This window comes from Alexandromys fortis, unplaced genomic scaffold (genome assembly GCF_014885135.2).
Source record: "Alexandromys fortis isolate MF-2015 unplaced genomic scaffold, M_Fortis_MF-2015_v1.1 scaffold_1, whole genome shotgun sequence".
NCBI lineage: Eukaryota > Metazoa > Chordata > Mammalia > Rodentia > Cricetidae > Alexandromys > Alexandromys fortis.
Genome location: NW_026067927.1, coordinates 24,980,114 through 25,004,210, shown reverse-complemented (window position 1 = coordinate 25,004,210; position 24,097 = coordinate 24,980,114). Strand labels below are relative to the sequence as shown.

The 24,097-nt window shown below is 47.5% G+C and overlaps 1 protein-coding gene across 2 annotated transcripts in view; it reads right to left on the bottom strand.

Moving 5' to 3' along the window:
• Nucleotides 1–24,097, bottom strand: part of Cdh13 (cadherin 13) — a 938,536-nt gene that overhangs the window by 67,975 nt on the left and 846,464 nt on the right. For both annotated transcript variants that reach the window (XM_050144164.1, XM_050144165.1), the window contains 2 exons: nucleotides 7,247–7,429; nucleotides 3,456–3,709 (listed from right to left, as the gene is read on the bottom strand). In XM_050144164.1, the coding sequence (XP_050000121.1) occupies nucleotides 3,456–3,709; nucleotides 7,247–7,429 (437 nt within the window). The remainder of the gene's footprint in view (nucleotides 1–3,455; nucleotides 3,710–7,246; nucleotides 7,430–24,097) is intronic.

Below are 24,097 nucleotides of genomic sequence, written 5' to 3'. Positions count from 1 at the left end.
CATCTGCACCTCCTGAAACTTAGCGCTTACTTCAGTCTCTTTAGAAGGGCTCCGGACCTTTCTAAGTGGCACCAGTTCAAGCCTTCACACAGGATGATCGGGTCCACTGTGAAACTGCACACCAAAGCCAGACCATCCACACCTGTTCTTCCCCTTGCTCCTCAGGGTCACATGTTCCAGAGGGCTGTCCCTGGGACTGGCTGCACTGTCTCTGGGGAGGGTGTGGCTTTTTCTGCATGCAGATAGAAGACTGGACCAGGGCTGACCTCTTTGCCTTGGAGACATAGAAGCCTGGCTGAGGATGGAGCCAAATAGGGATACTAGTATTGGTGTGTGTGTGTGTGTGTGTGTGTGTGTGTGTGTGTATGTATGTATGTATGTGCTTGTGTGTGTGCAAAGGGAATCTGGCCTCAGTACTCAGTGCCATCCAACTGGGCACCAAATTCCCATGTTCCAATCAGCTGGCTAATTTGTGCATTGTTTGGCATAGGGGAGTTTGAGCTGAGTCCAGGCTACTGGTGACCTATGGTCATAGAGTGTTGGTCAGTCTTGCTGGTGTTATACATCCATCTCTTTTTTCCTAAGCTCTGGTATAGAAACCCTTAACAACCCCTATGCCCCCACTACTACCCCCACACAGTGGATGCTCCTAACATTGCACTGGGGCACAATGAGGAAACCACGGCCTCTTGTCCCACAGTCTGAATTGTGCATTCCAGGTTCTGATGCTGGCCTTGGTGGCCTTGAATGTCTTGGCTGTCACCAACCAGCTTTCTCTTTGCAGCTCATCTTACCCTCTTATTCCGGGTGCAAGAAGGGATGTTTCCGCTCACCTATCTCAGTGCATAAATCATTGTTCTCTCCACCAGCCCCAGGCTCCTGACTGCCTTCCTGGATCACATGGCAGGTGGTCACATCCCAGCTGCCCCTCCAGCTAGGTGCCCTTTGCCAGAGGCTCATCTTCTGCCAGAGGCACAGTGACTTGATGGGAGCATGAGCTGGGTGACACGGGGAGGGACGGTGGCTAGAGATGCTGTTTTCCCTTGGAAGCCTTGACAGGCCAGACCACAAGATCCGGCCACCTGGAACCTCAGGGAAGCCCTGGAGCCTGCTTAGCCCCTAGCTGCTTCCCTCCCTTTCTGCTCCTCTATCTTATAAACAGCCACACTCTCTCAGCAAATTAACCCCTTGCTTACTTCAGCCCAGGGTTGGGTTCAACTGGAGAACCCAGAGGGACCCTCCCTCCCTCCGTCTGCCTTTGATGTGGACTCTGTGGCTTTCATCCCAGGAACCCCCACTCTATTAACCCTTTGTTCTCCAGCAGCAGCAGAGCTGAGATAGCAAGGCAGAGCCCAGACTTAGCAATGCTAACTCCCACTGCAGGTCATTTTATCCCCTCTCCCCTTGCAGGAATCCCCTGCCTCCGCCTTCTGTTGTAGAAACCGAAAAGGATAGTAAGGAGCCCTAAAGATGGCCTTGTCTACCCAGCTGCCTTTAGCTGGGTTACAGGTTTCACAACCAAGTCCTTAAAGAATGCTCTTTGACAGCTAAAGTGCCTTTTCCTTTGCTGGGGAGGGGGAAGAGAAGACAGGGGAGGAAAGGCGATTCTCTTTCTCACTGTCAGAGGAGGTGCTAGTATTTTGCACCATCCTCTAGTTCATTTGGCAACTCAGACAGTCTAGAAGCGAAGAGACACCCACTTTGGGGGTGGGAAACAACCTCTTTTTCCCTGCCAGTTCGCTGTATGGGAAACAAGGTCAGGAGTTTGTCTCTAAAATTTTCAAATTAAGAAAAAAAAGGGACTCATTTATTACAAGTGTGTCTAAGTCTTGATCATTTGTGTTCTCTACAAGGGGATGGTGTTTTAGAGGGAGAAACTTGAAACTTTCTTTGAAGAGACACACGGTCTTCGGGCCTGTGTCATTGTGTGACAGTGTTCCAGCGAGGGCATCCTCTGGCTGCTGGCACTCGATGTCAGCCATTTATTGAAACCTCATTATGTAAAGACTGTCTGTGAATTGTGGCACAGAGTTTAAGACATAAGCAGGTCTAGGATGATTTGAGCCACATCTGACCTGAAGCCTCCTCCCTGAGGAACACTAGCTTTCATAGTACCAGAAGGAAAGTTGACCAAGAGGGGAAGCAACCAGTGGTCCTACCTGGCTGTGTTGCCCACAGCAATTTCTAAAGGTGCAATAGCGACATTTATGTCTTGGCAGTAACCAACGGCTATCTGATTGAACTTAAGGGCCCACTCAATGGGGGAAAAATCATTCCTGGTACCAGAAACCTAGCCAATCTAGTGAGGCTGTGGATCTTAGTGGACTTACTACTGCAGCTTTTCTAGACTAGCATGACTCCTAACTGCATTCTAAAATCTGTCCTGACACCCACAGGCAAGGACAGCTCTCACTCCTCACTAAAGAGGCTTTCTCAAGAAAACACACACACACACACCCCACACAGAAACCCACAAAGGATTGAAATACAGAGAACAACTTCTCGTGTGGTAGCCAGCCTCCAGGCATATATCTACAGTACAAATCCCTCACCTAAAGCTTAAGGGACTTCATGAAAGAGAGGCCAAAGAGATTTTTAGGAGCCAGGAGAATGGGAAGTCTGTTCTGAGAGTGTCTCCTAGAAACAGCAGGGATGCTGCACCCCTGCTGCCCAAACAAGACACGGACAATGCCAGTGCCAGTAGACAGACTAACATGGAAGGGAAGAATCTCAAGGGCCCACGTCCCCAGACAAAGGCCACTTGCTGAGGGAATGCTGAGGGAGGGAGGAGTAGCATTTCCCAGGGATGGGCGCCCTCAGTGGTTATCCAATATCAAGTGGTCAGCCCTGACATCATATACATACAAGTAACACTAAGTGGACTGAGCAAGTTGTGTTTATTTGCTTCCACACATGTAGGTGTAAACAATAATAATTCAAGTGTAAGAAACCCTCCTGTCTCTGCCTCCCCAGTGCTGAAATTACAGTTGTGATCTGCCACACCTTCTCTGTGGGAGCCAGGAGCACAGACTCAGCTCTCCAGACTTGGGTGAGAAGCACTTTACTGGCTGAACTGGCTTCCCATACCTCCATTTGCCAATGGAACCAACCGATGCCTTTCACAGAGCATCAGGTTATGAGATGCAGAAGTCCACACAGGGCAGCTCTTCTTTATGACCCTCCAGACTTGGCTAGATTATTTGGGAACATAGCTCTGAAGTCAATCCCTTCCTCAGTTGCAATCAGGTATAAGGACATTGTCCTCTCACTGAGAGTCCCTTGGCCCCATCAGGCTCAAATTTCTTTTCCCTCCCACACATCCAGATGGACAGTAGATTTAACTGAACAGCATTTTGCAACAGGTAGCCAGCAACCAGCTCTACCAGCTTTGGCAACCAAAGAGGAAGGTGGTTTCCTGCTTGCCTCCATCCATGGGTACCAAGCTTCTCACCCACCTGATGGTTTGATGTTGCAGGGAGTCAGGGTCCGTGGCATTCACTGTCAACAGCACACTGCCCACAGAGATATTCTCCTTTTTGGTCACCATCATGGGGTCCGGGTAGAAGACTGGACCCTCGTTGACATCCAGGACTGTGATGTGGACAGTCGCTGTGGAGCTGGGGCCATAGGAGACATCTGGTACCAGTGGGTCCTCATTTTCCACTTTGATCAGCAAGGTGTGAAAGGCAGAGATCTCATAATCCAGGGGCTGGGGAGCAGACAGAAGGGCGTCAGGAAGGCACACTCTATGAAGTGTGTTTATTCTGCACACGGTCCCTCTGGCATTGCGTGAGCAGCTGTAAACACTTGGGGACAGTGCTGGGCTTTTATGGCTTAAGTCTTGTGCCATTTCAGGGGTCCTCTCTAAGGAAAAGAATGTGGGGTCTGGGACTGTGCCGTGAACTTGGCTGTCTACGATACTCCCAGAATCTTTTGGTTTCAGGGACTGTTCTAATAGAGGGGGACACCAGAATGAGTCAGGTCCAAGACATGTGGGGTGCTAGGCCTTCCCCACGGAGGAGCGTATCAATCATCACCCTGATGCGAGAGCTCTACAGCTCGTCACGGGACAGAAGGCCACACCCATGTCAGTCCCACACAAAGATGCTGTCCTGTCCCCATGTCAGTGGGCAGTCCTGCTGAAGACCCCTCCAGAGGATTTTGCAAAGAGGCCGATAGTCCATGTGCCCCTGGCTACATCGGAGAGCACACAGGAAACCCAGCTGTAAAAGGAGTTGAGGTGATGTTCCTGCCCATCAAATGTCACGTTCTTTCTGAACCACAGAAACCATGATGCAGACTTTTCTGGGAGGGGTTCCTGCTACTAAGATGCATAGGGAGACAATTAGACAGGGCCGGGATAAACGTCCCAACACAGTGGTCCCTGCACAAACAAGTAGCAGACTGCTCAGTGAGTACCCGTTTTGGGAGGATGACGTGAACAGGAGCCTGAGGCAGAAATTTGGGTCTCTGTGATTTCCTGTGGTGCATTCTCAGAGGAGAGGAGGCAGGAGGCAGACGAAGATCCTGTATGATGAAATAAACCCTTTCTCCCCTAAGTGGTTTCGGGCCATGATGTTTATTTTCCTCTAGTCTGGGCAAACACGTTAGGGACCACCAAGCCCCACCCCATGGTGCAGGATATAGATATGTATCTACTAAAGTTTTCCCATGAAGCTGCTGGGCTGGAAAGTTAATAAAGCATCCTTCATTGACCCAGGGCTAGCTTCAGAGGATGGCCATGGCGATTATATTTCATGCCCTCACCCCTTTGAAAGCAGCAGCCTTGCACTGCCGGTGCCAGGCTCTCCCAACAGTTCTTCTGGCACTCTTATTAGGGAGGAAGTGACCTAGAGGTTGGGAAAGGCAGGAACCCAGAATCTGTGTCCTCTAGAAACAGACGTGTCTGTGATTGGTCACACTCAACGGCTCTGGTACTGATCTGAGGAAGTAGCTCACAGGATTCTGTGTCTGTCTTACATAACATAGAATCTCCATGGAAGAAGGGACCTCTGTTGAATAATTGTCTGGATCAGATGATGGCCTTGGCTATGGGGCACTGTTTGTTAACTAATGGAGGAGGGTTCAGCCCACTGTGGGCAGTACTATCCCTAGGCAAGTGTGTATGAAGGATATGAGATACATCTATATCATCTCTATCTATACTCTGTCTATCTACCTACCTATACCCTATCTGTCTGTCTATCTATAGAACAGTGTTCCTCCATGTCCATCCTTGATTTCGTTTGTTCCTTATTTGTTTATTTTTACTTAAAAATTTCCACCTCCTCCCCTGCTCCCATTCCCCTCCCCCTCCCTCTCCAGTCCAAAGAGCAGTCAGGGTTCCCTGCCCTGTGGGAAGTCCAAGGTCCTCCCCCCTCCATCCAGGTCTAGGAAGGTGAGCATCCCACAAAGACTAGGCTCCCATAAAGCCAGTAAATGCAGTAGGATCAAAACCCAGTGCCATTGTCCTTGGCTTCTCAGTCAGCCCTCCTTGTACGATATGTTCAGAGAGTCCGGTTTGATCACATGCTGCATCAGTCCCAGTCCAGTTTGCTTTGGTGAGCTCCCATTAGATCAGCCCCACCGTCTCATCCTTGATTTCTACATCAGCTTCTGGCCTGATTTCTGTCAGCCGTGGGCTGTGACCTGGAAGTGGAGGATGACGTGAGTCGTTTCCTCCCCCAAGCTACTTGGGGCCAGTGTTTCACCACAGTAGGAAGACTAGCAGAGGCTCAGTGGCAGGCAGGGCAGTGCTCTCATAGCTACCAATTCTAAGAGTCTAAGGCAAAAAAAGACTTGGTAGCTGTGGTTAAAGGAGAGGCCCCGAGATAAGGGATTATCCTGGATCATCCAGTGGACCTGATGGAGTCGTAAGGTAGAAGGTGTTAGAGGGGATGATGGTCATCAGGGAGCAGCAACAGAGGTTGTAGATGCTTTGAAGATACTGGAAGAGGCCGTGAGACTAGGGCCACAGGTAGCCTATAGAAGCTGGGAGCAATAGGAGCTGGAATCTCTCTTCAAGCCCCCAGGATTTACCAGTCCTGATCACACCTTCAGTTTCACTCAGTGAGGCCCTTGTTGGACTTCTAATAATCAAGCCACACTCCTCTTTGGCTGCAAAATTCATGCTCGCTGCTATCACAGCAATACTAATCCGTCACAGACTGGAAGTAGCTGTTACTGCCCCAAACATTTTATATATTTGTTCATGAAGTCCTCACAGTGCCACAGGTTGGACATGTCCCCCTCTTCATATTCTGAAGTCACAGACTCCCATGTGAGGGCACTGACAAGGGGTTCATTAGGAGGTCACTTGATCATGACGTTGAGCCACGTGAACGGGGGAGCTGCTCCCCCTTTACACTGCATGGGGACAGAGTAAGATAGCGTCATCTGTGCAGACACAAACTCTCACTTGGCCTTGAGTTTCTGGGTTCCATGGACTTCAGCGAGCAGAACTTTAGCTAACAAATGTGCACCTTCTGACTAGCCATTGAGGAGGTCAGTGAGGTGGGACTCTAGCACACCTGCGGGGATCATCTTGATTGTGTTATTTGACATGAGAAGACTTCTTAATTGTGGGTGGGACCATTCCCTAGGCCGGGAGTCCAGACTGTACAAGGCAGAGAAAAGGGGCGGAACACCACGGGTGTGTTTGTTCCTTGCTCTCTGCTTCTTTTCTGCAGATGCAGGATGAAGAGCTGTCTCAAACCCTGGCTGCTGGGATGCCCACATCAGGGATGGACTATGATGACCCTGAACTCTAAGTCAAAGTTAAACCCCTTTTCTCTTACGTGGCTTCAGCCAGAGTGTTTTTTATAACAGCCAAAGAAAGAGACCAAGACAGCTACCCAGAAACACAACCTCTTGTCACAGCAAGCAGAACGGAGTGTGAGAGCCACCCTGAATTATAAGCAACGTTAACAATGGTTTCTTATAGACGAGTAAACTGAGGAACAGAAAACGTGGGCAGGTGCTTGGTTAAGCACACACAGGGACTTGAGATCAAGGGTCCTGCCCTGCCCTTCGTTACTGTCCTTCCCTGCCTCAGGTAAAATGGTGTCACCTACCAGGGAAGAAAGTGTGAAGCAGAGAAATCTCTAAGCCCATAGTGTTCTCTGATCTTCCAGGGGAGAGCAGAATTAATTTCTCTGTGACTTTCTCAACTCTGTGATTCTACACACCTTTCATAGGGCCCTAGCTACTCATGGGAGGACAGAGGTGCCACCGGGGCCACCCTTACCTTGACCACAGAGAGCATGCCCTCGTTGGTCTGCGGGTTGGTGTGAATTTCGAAGCTCTGCCCAGGATTTCCGTTGATGATTGTGTACGCGGCCCTCCATGCTCCTGTTGTGGGGTCATCTTTGTCCTCTACGGTCAAATTGACAATAACTCCCACGGCTCCTTCCTCCACCGTGGCTTGGAACTGCAAAGCAAGCAGGCGATAGTCAGTGTTTTGAAACGTATCTGGCAGACACCAGTAACAGAGCTCTTCTTGTGTGCACTGCATGAGATACGATACACTTATCATCTCAATTAATAATACACAGTGCAGGGATTCTGGCTAGGAAGATGCTGTATTCCACAAATCAGCTTTCCCTGGACTCCGTTAAGGCCACGGGACAAACTTAGCTCTTGCAGAGCGTGGGGGTGCTGCCAGGTTGGGAAGAGGGTGTGAGAGCAGTTGTGCCTCCTCTCTTGCTCTCTCTCCCTCTGTTTCCTAGGATGCACACAGCTAGGAGACCCTAAGGGTAGTGGGGAGTCACAGAACAAAGAAGTTCGGGTCTCCAGTCTCCCATGGAGGGGGCATCCCTGAGCCAAGAGCATTTTTTCTAGATTATTGTTGGATAAGAACCGAACGCTGGTAGAGTGTGAGCCATTGTATGTGTGGGCTTTTTTGTATGAATTACTATATATAGTGTGTATGTGCCTGTGGGTGGCATGTTTGTTTGTGTGGGTAAGTGTGAGAACAGCCTCAGGTGACATCCTCGGTGCCTTCGGGACAGAGTCTGTCATTGGTTTGGCATTCACCGAATAGGCCAGACTGGTTGATCAGGGAGCCTGAAGGATCCTCCTGTCTTGGCTTCCCCATCGCTGGGATTCTAAATGCATGCCTGACTCTTTAATGAGGGTTATAAGGGTCTGAGGCAGGATCTCATTCTCGGCGCAGAGTACCTTACCGAGCCATCTCTCCAGCCTTTGCATGTGCTGTTCTTATAGCTTTGTTCACCTTGAATGCATGATGACCAGATAGAGTGAGGGACTGGGGTGGAGGGTCTGGGGCCCGACCCCAGTGTTTTTTTTTTTTTTTTGGTTTGTTTTTCGAGACAGGGTTTCTCTGTGGCTTTGGAGCCTGTCCTGGAACTAGCTCTGTAGACCAGGCTGGTCTCGAACTCACAGAGATCCGCCTGCCTCTGCCTCCCGAGTGCTGGGATTAAAGGCGTGCGCCACCATCGCCAGGCCCCAGTGTTTGCCTTTCAACCTGCCCAGTCATACCCTGCCCTACACCCTCACCGCCTGCAAGACTAAAAGACTATTTGCTAAGAAATGCAGCTGTTTGCAGCTGGGAGCCGCGGTTTTCATTTATACCACATCTCAAAAACTTGTTGCATGTAGGTGTGGTGGGCATCAATCATTTCGTGAAAAACGAGTGTTCCCAGTGACGGAGAATCTCATGAGCTACCATGAGCGCATTTCCTTTGAGTGGGAAGTGTGAAGTATTGTTCTGACGTTTACCTCTGACACACTCAGGTGAACAGTAATCTGTTTGCAAATATCTCATAAACGAGCAGGACCGAGATGCTGACAAGATGAGGAAATAGCTAGGAATTTCAATTAGCAGCAGTGAGAATCCAGACACGGTAAGATGATGTCAAAAAGGCCTTGTGTTCAAAGAGGAGTAATTTGAGAAATGAGGTTTTGCAAACAGCCACTGATTCATTGACTTTTAAATCATTAATCATGAGTCTCCATTTCGAGGCTTATTTGGGGATGGGGCAGGGATAAAAACTAATTTGTCTATGGCATCTCTGCAAACCCGGGCAAATCGTAAGGGTCCAGGGATGAACACCAGGATGTGGGAAGGGACCATGGGGGATCATATAAAATGGATCCAGAAGTTACTATTTTGACCTCATCCCTGGGATTCCTGTTTAAGGAAAGTTTACCAGCCCTATCTTTTGTCTTTCTATTCTCAAAAGAAGACAAACAAAGCAGAAGCCAAAACAAACAAACAAACAAAAAAAAACAAATGAAGAAACCAAACCAGGCTTATGGATCTGAGCCCTACCTACATATAAGAGTTTCCTAAGAGGTCTAATGATGCTTGGGTCCTATGCCACTTCAGTTGGTTAGGACCAGGCCAAAGATTCAGAAGGAAGCACAGATAATTCTAATGTACAGACCCGGGTGAGAGACATGATGAATTCAAGTCTAGGTGTCAATGTAACTGTCAGCCCCTGTGGGTGGAGGAGGCAGCCAGACTTGGTTTAGAGGGGCCTTCAGAGCATCTGGGCCCAGTGGGGTAGAGCATTGTAATCAATGGTTTCTGTCTGCCGTGTGTCCAGGATGGCCTTGATGACACACATGCCCCCAATCACTTCAGACTGCAGAAAGGTAGAGAAGAAATCAGAGGAAGGCTCCTGCTCCAAATCCTGCAGGGTATCAGGGGCCAGAGCCTTGTCTCTTAGGTTTTAGAAAGCTCTGCTTTCAGTCAGTCTGCTGCCGAGCCCACCTGGGATCCACCACTCATGTTAATCCTCTAGCATACCAGCAGCCAGGACTCTGAGGCCTTGTCCCTTCTCATTGCAGGAGCCTTTGTTGTTCTTGTGATACTTGTTGTTTAGGGAACTGGGTAGATAACTGTGACCTGCGATGTCCTACATATCCCAGGTTAAACGGAGAGGATGTTGTGCCTAAGAGGATGTCCAGACAAAGCAGTTGATTGTCACATGGCCAGGACAACAGTACTGTATAGACTGTGACTTGAGGTGGCTGGAGCTGTGGCTCCAGCTCCTCACATGGAAGGGACTCAGAAGGCACTTGTCAAATAAAGGAATGGTCTTAACTACAGGAAGTAGAAGCAGCAGTGAGGGCCGAGAGAGAATACAAGCAAAGGGATAGCTTTGCGGAAGTGAGACAGCCATTGCTGGACTACCTGGACCACATCCAATCTAATAATGCTCTCAGTATACATCACATATATTAAAATGACACACGGTCATCCTGTCAGTTCCCGTACCTTTCGAGAACCCTGAAAAACAGACCTTAGGTGCTTTTTGTGTGATTCTTAAAATTTGGTCTTCACTGGACTTTCTGTAATTTTATAGGCTTTAAAGATTTCTTTTAAAAATGACATTTTATGGTGTCATTAACTAAAAATTTCCTAGAGACCCCTCCCCATCTTAGGGCCTAGCACTAAAATCTAGTGGTAATTGGTTGAAGAATGAGACCTGATGCTCACAGTATAACACAGTGCCTAGCACATGGTTGGCTTTGAAGATGGGATGGACAAACCAATGCGGTCATTAATTGATAAAGTCAATATATAGGTCATTGGTATGTGAGTCTAGACTGTGCAGCTTTTCTCATAACTGAGATCTGCATGCCTGTTGCAACTACTGAAGGGCTTGCCATAGGATACCGTGTTTGTGTGTGGGCAAATAGTCCACACAGAATGAGAATGTAGGGGCATCCTAGAGACTCTCGTGTGTGTGTGTGTGTTATGGATGGACCTTATTTAGAGATAGCTAGATTTTGTCATCTACCCATCTATCCTTACCACCTTCCCTTCCTTTCTCCCTCTATTCATCCATCCATCCCTCCCTCCCTCCATTCACCCACCCCCTTCCTACCTCCCTCCCTTTATTTAATCCATCCATTCACCCACCACCCACCCATCCATTCCTCCATCTGTTCATCTGTCCATCCATCAATCCTTTGGTCAACTACTCAACCTCCATTCATTCACCATCTATGTATTCAGTAATTCGATTGTCCATTTCTCCAACTACCCATCAATCCACATATCCATTTGTCTGTCTTTCATTTCTCCTTCATCCAACCATTTAGTCTCCACCATTATCCATCCAGAGCCATCCAGAGTCTAGTAAGCAAAGCAGACAGCATATATTCATTCTATCATGGATTTGTAGACCCAAAAGAGAGACGGAAGAGACGTGTATAGCCATAAAAAGATGTTAACTGCTCAAAGAGAAGCCACATAGTTCTAGGAGCGTCTGCAGCACCTGATTGGCAGGGGCAGGTATCAGACTCAGTTGGAAGAAGCTCATCAGGGAAGAATCCCCTCAAGGTGAAAGAAGAGGAGCCCTTTAATGAGATAAAGGGAGTGCAAGCACTCATTCCTGGAACCTGGAAGAGCAGGGGCAAAGGCCAGGCCACCAGAGAAGCGGAGGAAGCGAGAGCCTTTGGGAAGGAAGGAGGGTATGGGTGGAGCACAGGCGATCCAGTGAGAATCACTTCACAATGGACTTGGCAGAGCACCGTGGGTAGAGTTCGATGTGGGGCGTTGGGAGCTGGGAAAAGACACTCAGATTTGCCCGAAAGCAAATCAAGAAACTGGGTTATGTTCAAACACTCCTGAGAGAATTCAGAAAAAAAAATAAAAATCTTTAAATGTATAAAAAACATTTCAACACAGTTATTATACTCTTTGTTAAGACTATTATCTGATTCTTGCCTAACTGTGAAGCCAGTTTTTTTTCAAGCATCCATTTAGAAACTCATTACTGCTTAATTAAATACTCATTCTATTAATTCTATTCAATGTTTTAACCCCATTATGTAACTCAAGAATGGAAAATTAAATAGATTAAAATGAAATAGTACCATTTTACATTTCTATAGCCATGTTCACTTTGTGATTTAAAAACAATAGATAAGCATTAATTTACCAAAGCAGAGCTCGAGGAGTTATGGATTGTAACATTACTTCTTTTAATTGGGAAAAAAATAGATAAAGTTATTTTTCTGTTAAACAGCGTGGCAAATCAAATACCAGATGTAAAACATAGTTTTGCATAACCAGTGTGGGCTTGTGGTTCAGGATGACGCGCTGAAGCCTGTGAGTTCATTCACTTCTGAGCTGAACGATGCCATCCTCTTTCTCTGGAAAGTGGGTGAGTTTTAATGACCATCAGGATGGGGTTGACTGGCCACAGAGGTCCTCATCAGACAGATGAGGGGCCTGGGTTATTTTAATTTTAACTAATTACCTTTTGTGTGTGGGTACGTGTGCCCATGCATGTGGAGGCCAGTGGCCTATGTCAGGTATTGTGGTAGTTGGAATGAAAATGGCCTCAGAGGCCCAGGAGTGGCACTATTAGGAGGTATGGCCTTGTTGGAGGAAATATGTCATTGGGGGTAGGTTTTGAGGTTTCAGATGCTCAAGTCAGGCCCAGTGTCACACACTCTCTCTCTTCCTGATGTCTGCCAATCCAGATGTAGAACTCTCAGCTACCTCCCCAGCACCATGTCTGCCTGCATGCTGCCATGCTTCCTGCCATGATGATAATGGACTAAACCTCTGAACTGCAAGGCAGCCCCAGTTACATGTTTTCCTTTATAAGAGTTCCTGTGGTCATGGTGTCTCTTGACAGCAATAGAAACCTCCTCACTAAGACAAGTGTCTTCCTTAGTCATTCTTCAGTGTTTTTTTTTTTTTTTTTTTTTTTTTTTTTTTTTTTTTTTTGACAGGGTCTCTCATTGAACCAAGAGCTCCTTTCTCCTCTCCAGGCTCCTTTCAGGGACTTGAATTTACTAAGTACAGAATGATGTCTTTCCTCCATAGAACAGTTGGTCTGCATGTTAGCCTGGAGAGTGTAACACGCTCTGGGCACTCAGCTTAGTGCCCTCCCCTCGGAAAGCTGCAGGTTGGCAGGAAGGAAGAGCAGAGGATAGCCAGGGTCTTTCCTGTTGGAGCTGCTGGCTTTGCAGCTGCACAGCAAACTGACCGTCCGGAGAGCTGACATTGAACTTGCAACGCTGCCATTCGCTCATTTGGGCCTTGGCTTTGCAAAATTAAAAGATAAAGTATCAGAAAGTGTTCTAATCCTTGTTTATTTCCGAGGATAAAGAGGCAAGGTAAAAACCTCTAAGGAATTTATCCAGCAAACACGTTCATGAATTTGTGTTTACAGAAAGGATATGACTTCCTGGAAGAACCTAATCTCCAGCTCAGAGTCGAGCGGGCAGAGGCTGCGATTGATATAAATAAGATGATGTGTACTGAACGAGCTTGGCACAGCACACAGCATATATAGTAATAGATGAGATGGTTAGTTTGAAATGTCAACCTGTCATGACCTAGAGTTACCTGAGACTTTCAGCTGACGAATTATCTGTTAGTTTGGCCTGTGGCCGTGTCTGTAGGGTGTTTGTTGTCTTGGTTACTAGTTGATGTAGGGAAACCTGTCCTGAAGGTGAGCGGTATCATCTCGTTGACTGGGTAGGAGACAATGGAAGAGTGAAGGAAGCCGGCTGAGCACAGACAGACAAATAGGCAGCATGGGTACACTCACTGCTCTCTTTGCGTGGCTGTGGACATGATGCTTTAAGTTCCTGCCTCGACTTCCCCACACTAGTGGAGCATAACTGGGAATAATAGGCCAGATAACCCCCCCCCCCCACACACACACAAGTTGCTTTGGTCAGGGTGTTTGTCACAGGAAGAGACACCAGGAGAGGGATTAGAATTTGTTAGCATCGATAACAAGGACAGACTCGGCTCTGTAAGATATGAAATTCTTCATAATAAATTGGACAAGATGGTTCAACCCCCGTGACACTTAATTCTTCCCATGGTCTACTTTATAATGAGGTTGCGTGCATATGCATTTTATTTCCCCGCGCACGTACGAACAAAGCTTTGTTCTTTTCGGTGATGTTTATCCAACACTTTAGAGACTTGCTAATCCTTGCTGTATTCTACCAACAGACCCTTCAGTGCCAGGGCTAATGATGCTGACCTACAGTGTTAGCTACCTGGATTCCTTCTGCCTATAATTAGCAACCCACGCAGGGTGGTGAGATGTGAGGATTCATCTTAACAAACACCCACAGAATGTCCATTGCCTGCCGAGGCCTCTGCCAGAAACACTGCGTAAATGAGAGGGACGGTGTCACCGGGCACAGCTCTGCTTCACGTATTGCACACATCCAGCTATTTGCTGTCTATGAGTTCTGAAACTCTTTCCTTGGCTTTCATAACGGCGGCTGATTTTGTTTTAGATGCATTTTAGTCTACAGCTAATGATCATTTCAGTCAACACTGGATGGTTAATGTATTACATGTGGAAGACAGTGAACCTTGACCCCTAACTCACACCATAGACAGAAGACACAAAGCGAAACTATGAAGCTTAGCATAAATAGCTATCATATTATGTAAAAATAGAAAGATAGTTATATGTACAAAGTAGATATTACATATAAACATTTATATAGACATTTGAAAATACATAGCACAGATATCTAAATGAAGGCCATTTTATTTTTCAACACTAATAGACCTTCCTCAGAAATGATTGACAATGCATCAGAAAATATTATGGGGGTGCTGGGGAGACAGCTCAGTCAGTAAAGTTGCTGACCCATAAGCGTGAAAATCTAGGTCAGATCGCCAGCACTCATGTAAAAAGCGGGGTGGTATGTGTCTGTAACCCCAGCTCTGGTGTGTGTGTGTGTGTGTGTGTGTGTGTGTGTGTGTGTGTGTGTATTAGACAAGGACTTCGGGCTTCAGTGAGAGACTATGTCTCAGAAACAAGGCAAACACCCATGTGTACATGTGTATACACACACACACACACATCAAAACCCAGAGGGCTATAAGTCTTTGAGCAGTTGCACATGGGGTGGCCATTTACCCCCAGCTTGATGCTGACTAATTCTCAGAGAAACCCATCATGCCCCTGGAAGCCAGCTAACGTAGATATCGAGAGGAAAAGCCGAGATGGGCTTTTGTGACACCCCAAACAGCTTAGGAGATGTTCTGTTTCTGGCTGGTTTCCAAGCCTTGCTCCCATTCCTTGAGTTGTTCCCGCGGCTGCCATCAGTCTTGCCTCCACACCAGCCTCCTCCTCCTCCTGTGGTTTCTCTGCTCTCAGCAATGGCCACAGTGGGAACACCTTGGCAGGTGTTCGCAGCCTCCTTGGGTAAGCTACACCTGTTGGTGACTTGAGTCCCACAGATGTTTCTTCTTTTGTCCTTTGTATCTTACTAAGGGCTACTTTTACTAAAAAGCAGACAGAATAATGAGCCCCAAGTGCCTGCCTTCTGCTGTCAGTGACTCTAACTCATGCCTAGTTAGTCCACATGACTGCCCCTCCCCACTGCATGCATGTCCCTAAACGATGAACATTTCTTAAAGGAAATAAGATCAAAAGCCCTTTCCTGCTCTGCTGGACACTAACTTCTACTGGTTACCATTCTGTTTCTCTCCTGAAGCAGTACTTCTGTGCAAGATTTAAAATGTGTGTGTGTGTGTGTGCGCGCGTGCACGTGCGTGCATGCATGCACCCACCCACACATGCTCTCGACTGTGCCTTCTCGTGCCCTAGAGAGTGTGTGGATGGTTGGAGGGCAACCTTCCAGAGTGCATTATCTCTTACCATATGCAACTCAGGTATTCAGGTTGGGTGGCAGGCACCTTTATGCACTGAGCCATCTGGCTGCTCCTGTAACCTGTTTTATATACATGTATATTCAAGACTATGTCAATATTTTTGGGTGCAAAGGGGTTGTGAGTGGACAAAGTTACAGAAACCATGGTCCATGGTCAGGTTCTGCCTCTGACCCCTCCCCACCAACACACTATCTGACTGAAAAACAATAGGTTTTTTTTTTTAAAGAAGGAAAATCTCAAATAACATTTTCCCCCTCTTTACAAAATGAGATGAACACAGCAATGGAAGGCCAATAGGAAACCACAGCAGTTGGGCAGTGATTTCAAGGTCTGTTCTGAAAAGTCAAGGATGCTTGAAAGGTAGACCAGAAGTCCCACCTGTGCACCCAAGCTTTTCCTCTGGATAACAAGCATGCACACTGCCCCAGGAACCTCTCATTAGGCTTGGTTTGCTACAGTTTCTGCCTAAGATCTTGCTGGGGAAAATTTTGCTGCTAAAAAGAAATTTGAAAAGCAGTGCCTCAGGGAACAGTGCCGCAAATAGTATGTTAAATGGTGGGAGAAAAATAAAAATAAACCCACAAAGCAGATACGCCACATTGTTCCTGCCCCCTTCCCCCACCCGAAGGCTAGACTTGGGCATCCTGTTTTCGTGGACATCAGCAGCTCTTTCAGCTGAGTTCTGTAGGGGGAGCTGGGGTAGGGGGAGGGAGGTGTGGAAATGATGTGAACACAACAGGCATGTATGGAATTCTCAAAAGAGTTAAGACATGAAGGCGGGCAGGAGAGATGATGGCTCGGTAGTTAACACCGTTCTTGCAGGAGCCCTGTGCTTGGTTTCCAGCACCCACATGATGGCTCACAATCCTCTGTAATTCCAGTTCTGGGGGGTCTTGTGCTCGCTTATGGACTATGTGGCCCCACATACATGTGGTTCATAGATATACATGTAAACAAAACACCCATAAAAATAAATAAATCTGAAGAAAGAATAAAAAGTGAAGGGATGGGGCTGGAGAGATGGCTTAGTGGTTAAGAGCATTGCCTGCTCTTCCAAAGGTCCTGAGTTCAATTCCCAGCAACCACATGGTGGCTCACAACTGTCTGTAATGGGGTCTGGTGCCCTCTTCTGGCCTGCAGGCATAGACACAGACAGAATATTGTATACATAATAAATAAATATTTTTAAAAAACATTTTAAAAAAGTGAAGGGATATGTCCAAACAAGTTTGTCCTTTTAACAAGATAGTTGGAAATGATTTCATTTTGAGAAGAAAGCAGTTTTCTGTAGAGATCTGCATTTGGCCCCCAACTTGAGTATAGACAAAGAGTGGCCATTTAGACAATTGTATTACATCTGTTTGTGTGTGTATATGTGTGCGTTTGAGAGAGTGTGTGAGCATACATGTGTGTGCTCATGTGTCTATGCCTCTCTCTGTGGGTGCACATGCCATGGTGCATGAGTGGAAGCCAGAAGACATCTTGTGGGAGCTGGCTCTCACCTTCTATCTTGTAGGACCCAGGCATTGAACTCAGGTTGTCGGGCTTAGCAGCAGGCACCTGCACCTTCTGAGCTATCTCACCGGCCCTCTTTCAGCAAACACAATACAGTCTGCCCCACTTACGCTGGGGTTTGGTTAATGTAGTTTTGCATGGACAGGAGGAGTGGACTCTAATTGGCCTCTACCCATGGGCAAATTCGTAACTTCCTGGGTCCCACTTTGCTTTAACTGAGATTTAGGAATCAGGAAAGCAGCATTGTAAGAATGCACTGTTGCAGAGTGTGTGCACATGTGGTGTCTGTTTGTGGTGTGTATATGTGTGTGTGTATACATGGATGTTTGTTGAGGAGTGTGTATTCATGATTCATGTGTGTGCATACATAAAGGTACCTGTTTGTGGTGTGTGTATGCACATGGGTGTCTTTTGAGGAGTATGTGTATATATATATGTGTGTATATGTGTGTGCATACACATGGGTACCTGTTGTGGAGTGTGTGTACATGTGTGTGCACATTGGTGCCCACTGTGGAGTGTGTGTGTGTGTCTATACACATGCACATGCAGGCTCCTGTCTGTGGTATGTGTGAATGTGTCCACATGACCAGCGGTGCTGTGCTGTGCCCTGCCATGGATGCTGGATACACAATAGTGGATTCTGCATAAGAAGTCCTTGCTCTCCGAAGTATTGTTCCCAGTGAGACTGTACACAGATTCATAAATAATAAAACAACAACCTCTCCAAGGTCCTTAAGAGAAAAATAAAGCAGAGCAAGAGCCACACTCAATGATTCCTTCTGACTCCTTCACCATCTGCGTCCACACACTGGGGTTATGGCAGACGCTGGGATAAACAACAAAGCTGAATTCCCTACTCTCGAGTCTGTGTAGATGGGGCTCTGTTTTCTCATATCTTAAGAGTGTCCCCCCCCATGAAGACTGTGATGGGAAGCAGATGGACTTCAAGCCAAAGTAACTAAAGAGGCTTCAAATCTTTAGAAGACCCAAGTTTATCTAGTGCTCACAGACAGGTGGGCCTCAGGGGGACTGCATCTATTGCTTTTAGACGTAGGCTATGTTTTTTTTTTCCCCAACAGCTTTAATGAGACATAACTAATATACTGTAGAATCCACCATTTAAATCATACAATGGTATGGGTTTTGGTGATGTCCAGACATATACATGAGGTGGTATATATCTATAATCCCAGCACTCAGGAGGCAGAGGCAGGAGGATCTCAGTGAGTTCAAGGCCAGCCTGGTCTACATAGAAAGTTCCAGGCCAGCCAGGGCTCCATAATGAGACCTACTCTTAAAAAAATAAGCAAAACAACTTTCCTACAATCAACTTTAGAACAGTCTCATCTCCTCCAAAAGGAACCCTATATTCATTTCCAGTGTCCCCCATACCCTTACATGTCCTTCCTTCCCCGGGCAGAAACCCACCTGCCTTCTGCCTCAGGTTTGCCTACCGTGGGCTACACAGTGTGTTTTTTTTTAAGATTTATTTATTAATTATGTATACAACATTCTGCCTCCGTGTATGCCCACACGCCGGAAGAGGGCGCCAGATCTCATTACAGATGGTTGTGAGCTACCATATGGTTGCTGGGAATTGAACTCAGGACCTCTGGAAGAGCAGCCAGTGCTCTTAACCACTGAGCCATCTCTCCAGCCCCCACAATGTGGTCTTGAGTGTCTGGTTTCCTGTTCTCTCTGTGCTTCCCTATGTTACTGCACAGGCTGACACTTGATTCCTTTGAATGATCAAAGGGTGCTCCTGTAGATGCCATCATGTGCTGTTTGACCCACAGACAGTTTCCGGTTGCTGGGTTGCTCCCATGCTCTGGCCTTAGCGACCAATGCTGCCATGAGCTCCCACATATAAGCCATATCTGCTCGTTCCCTGAGATACAGACTTACGAGCAGAATAGTTGGGTGCATGGTGGCTGTTAGAAGGGGTGTGGGCCCAGGCCACTGTGGGCACACACATGACCTCCGATCTCACCTTTCACGTGTGTGGAGACGCATGCTCCTGACTAGTTCCTTGAGCTGCCAACTCAGCGTCTGTACAAGGAAAGGTGGTCACTGAAGTCCCCTTTTCAAGAGTACAAAGGGTGGGTGGGACTCATAGAGGAGCCTCCCGATTCTCAGTTTTCATGGGGGTGCTGATTGAGTTACTGCAGAATCTGAAAGAGTCCCCAGAGCCTGTGGTGCCAGGGCTTTTCTTGCGCACGCTGACAGCCTTTGCAGGCAGGGAGAGAACATCTTTAATTGCCCAAGTCTGGGGGAACGACACACTTGGTTAGGCTTCTGATACCAAGGCCCGGTACAAATAAGGACAAGAGAAACCTGTGCTCTCATTATGAGGGATTTGTATAGATTCATACTGGGGACTGATTTGCGGCTTCTAATTTGTATTTAATCCCCAGATGCCTCCGCTTGAAAGGCATTGTCTATGTCTGCACCACTGGTTCCTGTTTCCAATCACTCCCGTGGGACCAATTGCAGTTCCCGCGGGCATAGCAACATGCGTCTTCCTGAGTGGCTCACACACTTCCTGAGAATATCTGAGTCCCATGGGGAGGAGGGACGGCTGAGCACTGTTCCCTTGGGAACTGGGCATCATGACAGAAGGAGGACTGGCTGAACCATTCTTTCTCCTTTCTGGGCTCTGATCCCAGGGTGGCTTTATAGAGAGCAGGTCTATTGGGGAAAGAAGGCCCCAAGGGCCCCCACCACACTAAGAGAGACCAGCAGAGAAACCAACTGTGCCCAATGCCATGAGATGCTCTATCTCCTTGGCTGGGCCATTCATTTAATGTCTTCTGTGATTCAATATTGTGTGTGTGTTAATGTTTGAATACATGTGTGTGTTGGTTGCATGTGCTTGCTTATGTGTCCATGCAGAGTGTCATCTTCAATCCCTCTGCACTTGGTTTTTTGAGACAGGGTCAATGGGTGAACAGAGCTCACTGTTTTGTGTAGACTGGCTGGCCACCCAGCTGCAGGCATCATCCTGTTTCTGTCCCCCAGTGCCATCGTGCCTGGCTCTTCATGTGGGTTCTAGGGATCCAGACTCAGGTTTCTGTGCCTGCTCAGCAAACCCTTCATTCATTGAGCTATCTGCATGGCTGCATCTCAATTTTTAATCTGCAAAATGGGGGTAATTAAGAGAAGCCGCCTTTTTCAGGTTACAGGGATGATAAAAGAACTGTTAATAAGATGCCCAGTTGAATGCCCAGCACATGATACTCTGTCTGATGTACAATGTTAAGTACTGCATAGAGAAGATGGACAAAGAAGCTATGGCTGTCACAGTGAATCTCATTATAAGGGACAAGCTTTGTTTTTCTGGGGTTTTTCCTATGGCAGCTATCTCTTGTAGATCTATATTGCTACCAGTAGAACCCTTTGGTCCCTGAGTTACTGAGAGCTGATGTCCCAATCAGTACTTATTAATTTCTTAATTGCCCTCTTATCCAATGGAAGCTTCTCAACTGTCCTGGTGTTTGGGCTGGAAATTGTTCACTAGCTGTTGGGGTCCTGGGGGCGTGAGACTGTGAAACACTGTGGAAACTGAAATTATTTTCTTTCCTCTTGAGAATTACGTAAGTGTATACAAAGAAATAGGGCCACTCCCCGAGATCCTCCTCCAACTCCTCCTGCCTCCTGCCCCAGCACACTCCTCCACAATTACATATCTTTTTATTTTAAAAAAGAAAGGAAGTCAGGGAGAGATTCATTTTATTTGTATATTCGTGTGTATGTGTCTCTATGTACATGTTTGCCATGCATGTGCAAATACCCATGGAGGCTAGCAGAGGGTGTTGGGTTCCCTGGACGTTGTATCACAGATGTTTGTGAGCCACCTGTGGTGGACACTAGGCAGTCAGTCCTGCACTTCATTACTGAGGAGCAAGTGCCCCTACATGCTCTGCCATCTCTTGGGTCTTCGAGCGGCAGCATTGGGGTTCCCATCCACCAGGTGTCAATGACGCTTGGCTCTCACACCAAGTTGTTCCTGAAAATGTCTCTGGTTGCTGTAAGATAACCCCAGTGGTATGTGTTTGTGTGCGTGTGTGTGTGTGTGTGTGTGTGTGTGTGTTTGTGTGATCCGTCCCAGGTAGCACTCCTCATCTACTGAAGCTCTACCTGCAGGAGCCCCCCATAAGTCCTGTGCCTATGAACAGTTGCGCTCACACTCCCCCAGGACAAGATGAATGAGCGAGCACCTTGGTCCCATGCTCACACCTTGTAGGAAAACATGGAGAAAGCATAATAACATTTTGCAGAGTAATTGAATCAGACCTTGCTCAGAATGCATTCAAGGGTAAGACTAAATACTGTAATTATTATGAAGATTATTGATGTAGTTCTCATTACTCTACAATTTTTGAATTAGCGACTGATAATCCTTTACATAAAAGAAGGGCGGGCCTGCTTGCTCTTTGTTCTCCTTGACAATTGCTCGCCCCTCACCCTTCAGTAAATACATCTCGTGCCTGGGCACCCAGTAGATACATGGGCAATGGCCACTAGGTCTCTCAGCTAGGGTCCAGTGTCACTATCCCACCCCCAAGAAAAAGATCCCCAGAGCTCTATCACTTGTGGGGTTTCTCCACAGGTCTTAGACAATAAGAACAGAACATCTTGCATTTGGATCAATTAGAACTGTGTTCAGGTTCAAGCTCATTTGTCAAGACAGAATTCCAGGCAGGGCCCCTTTCCCTCTCCGTGTTTTAGACCCTTCCTAGCAAAGGTGCCCAGGCATCTGCCTCATCAGCCTCACCTTTGAGCTGGTCGGGCTGTGCAGCATCCAGCCCTACCCTAGACCTCTACACCAGATGCCCAGGTCCCCATGAGAAGTCTGCCCCGGACTATCTCTCCTCCCTCAGCAGCTGCTCGGGTGGCCTGACTCCAGGAGAATGAGCGCCGAGGAGGGCAGAAGTTCTCGACATTCCCAGTGTTGACGGCAGCAAACCCTTTCTCCTGTGTTGGTTGCTACAGAAAGCTGTGCTCCATCCCGCTCAAGGTGGACCTTCCTTCAGGGTCCCCGCCTCTCCTCGGTGTGTCACTTCCTGTCCCGCCTTCCCACCCATCATCAGCCTTGAATTCTATATCATCATGTTCAAGACTCTCTAACTTAAACAGCAACAGAAACAAAACAAGGGGAAGCCTCCCCCGCACCCCGGCCCTGACTCCTTCACAAGAGAGGCCCCCTTTCCTTACCTCTCCCGTTCTGCACCGAGAGAGAAGATGCACAGACGTAGACACATTATAGCACACAGTGCAAATTCATTTGCAATCAAAGAACAATATAGTGGACACTGCTGAGATGCAATCACGGTAGAAAACACATGCTTCAAAATCCTTTATGGATCTGGTGGTGGAGGGCTGGATTGGATTTACATCACATGGCCCTGAGCACTTTGCTCATTGGGCTATCCTGTGGCCAATCAAGGGGCTTCTTGAGTGGATATGTAGGGAGAGATTCGGACCCAGGGGGCCCTCCAGAGTCGTGATCACGAGATTCCAGTTCCCCCAGGTGGGATGTTGAATCTTGCCAACCTCATAGGGCAGAGGTTGACCTTTGACCTCTGGCCATTTGTAATGCACTATGGATGCCTGTTTATCACACATCCCCATGGCAAGCGGCTTAGGACAGGGTTGGATGGCATTTAGCTTCTAGACCCAGCTAGGACCCGCCAACTAAAGCAGACCCTTGGATAGAGTCATCACCACACAAGGCAGGCTCCAAGGCACAGCTGAATTTGCTCCTGTCTTATCCTTTTAAAAAAATTTTTTTTTTTGAGATAGGGTCTCACTACGTAGCCCTGGGTAGCCTGGAACCCACTATGTAGACCAGGCTGACCTTGTCTGCTTCTGCCTCCCAAGTGCTGGAATTAAAGGTGTTCACCCCTGTGCCCAGCTTTCCTGCCTTCTCCGTCTGCTCATAGTCTTTCTAAAAGCCTCCTCTTAGTGCTTCTGCCGCGGGCTCCAGCCCATACCCATGGATACATGCAGAACTCTGGTCCTTATCCAACTGCCCTTCAGAGCCTGTTGTATTGAGAGTCCCCACGGCTCATGTGGCTCCTCTCCTGGGTCTAAATCTCTACCTCTGCTCCCTGAACAAGTACCAGGGAAGTTTCTGGACCATGGACCCCCTACCCTCTTTGTGTCCACAGGCGCCATCTTCCTGTCATCAACAGTCCACACTGGACTGTGGTGTGGAGGTGACTAAATGAAGTGCTTACCTCAAGCATGAGGACCTGAATTTGACCCCTAGAACTCATGTACATTTTTTTTTAAATAGCTGGGTGTGGTAGCATGTGCTTGTAATACCAGTGCCTGGGAAGGGAGACAGGAGGATTCCTGCGACTCAATAGTTGGTCAGACTAGCCTCCATGGCAAGTTCTAGGCCAGAGAGAGACCGTGTCTTCAAAAACCAGGTGGCTGAAATGTGGTAGCCGTGGCCTTCCTATGGATGGCACATCTATGACTTGTTGGGCCAGGCGTCTTGCTTTTGCGCTTATCTACAAAGACCTCCACATACGTCATGAAGAAACACGCTAGTGCCCTCTTTTACTATCGTAATATTTATAAAAATGAAAACCAGGGGCCACTAACATGTCTATTGATAGGGGGTTGGTCCATCGATGGGGCATCCATAAACCAGAACCCAAGAGGGAGCCATTACAATGAATGAGGTAGTAAATTGTTTGATGTTATTGATCAAAGGGGAAATCTATTGTATAGGACTATGGAAACGCCCGCGGCTTACTTAGTGGAAATAAAGTGTGCTAACTTAATGAAACTGGGAGTAAGTGTCACTTGGGGGGCTTATCTGAGGGCAGTGATAGGGTGAAGAGAATGAGGGGTTACAGGGCTGCAGGGCTGTTATGTTCCTGAGTCGCAGGAGCCCAGGAACCAGCCAGGTTTACTGATTGGTGA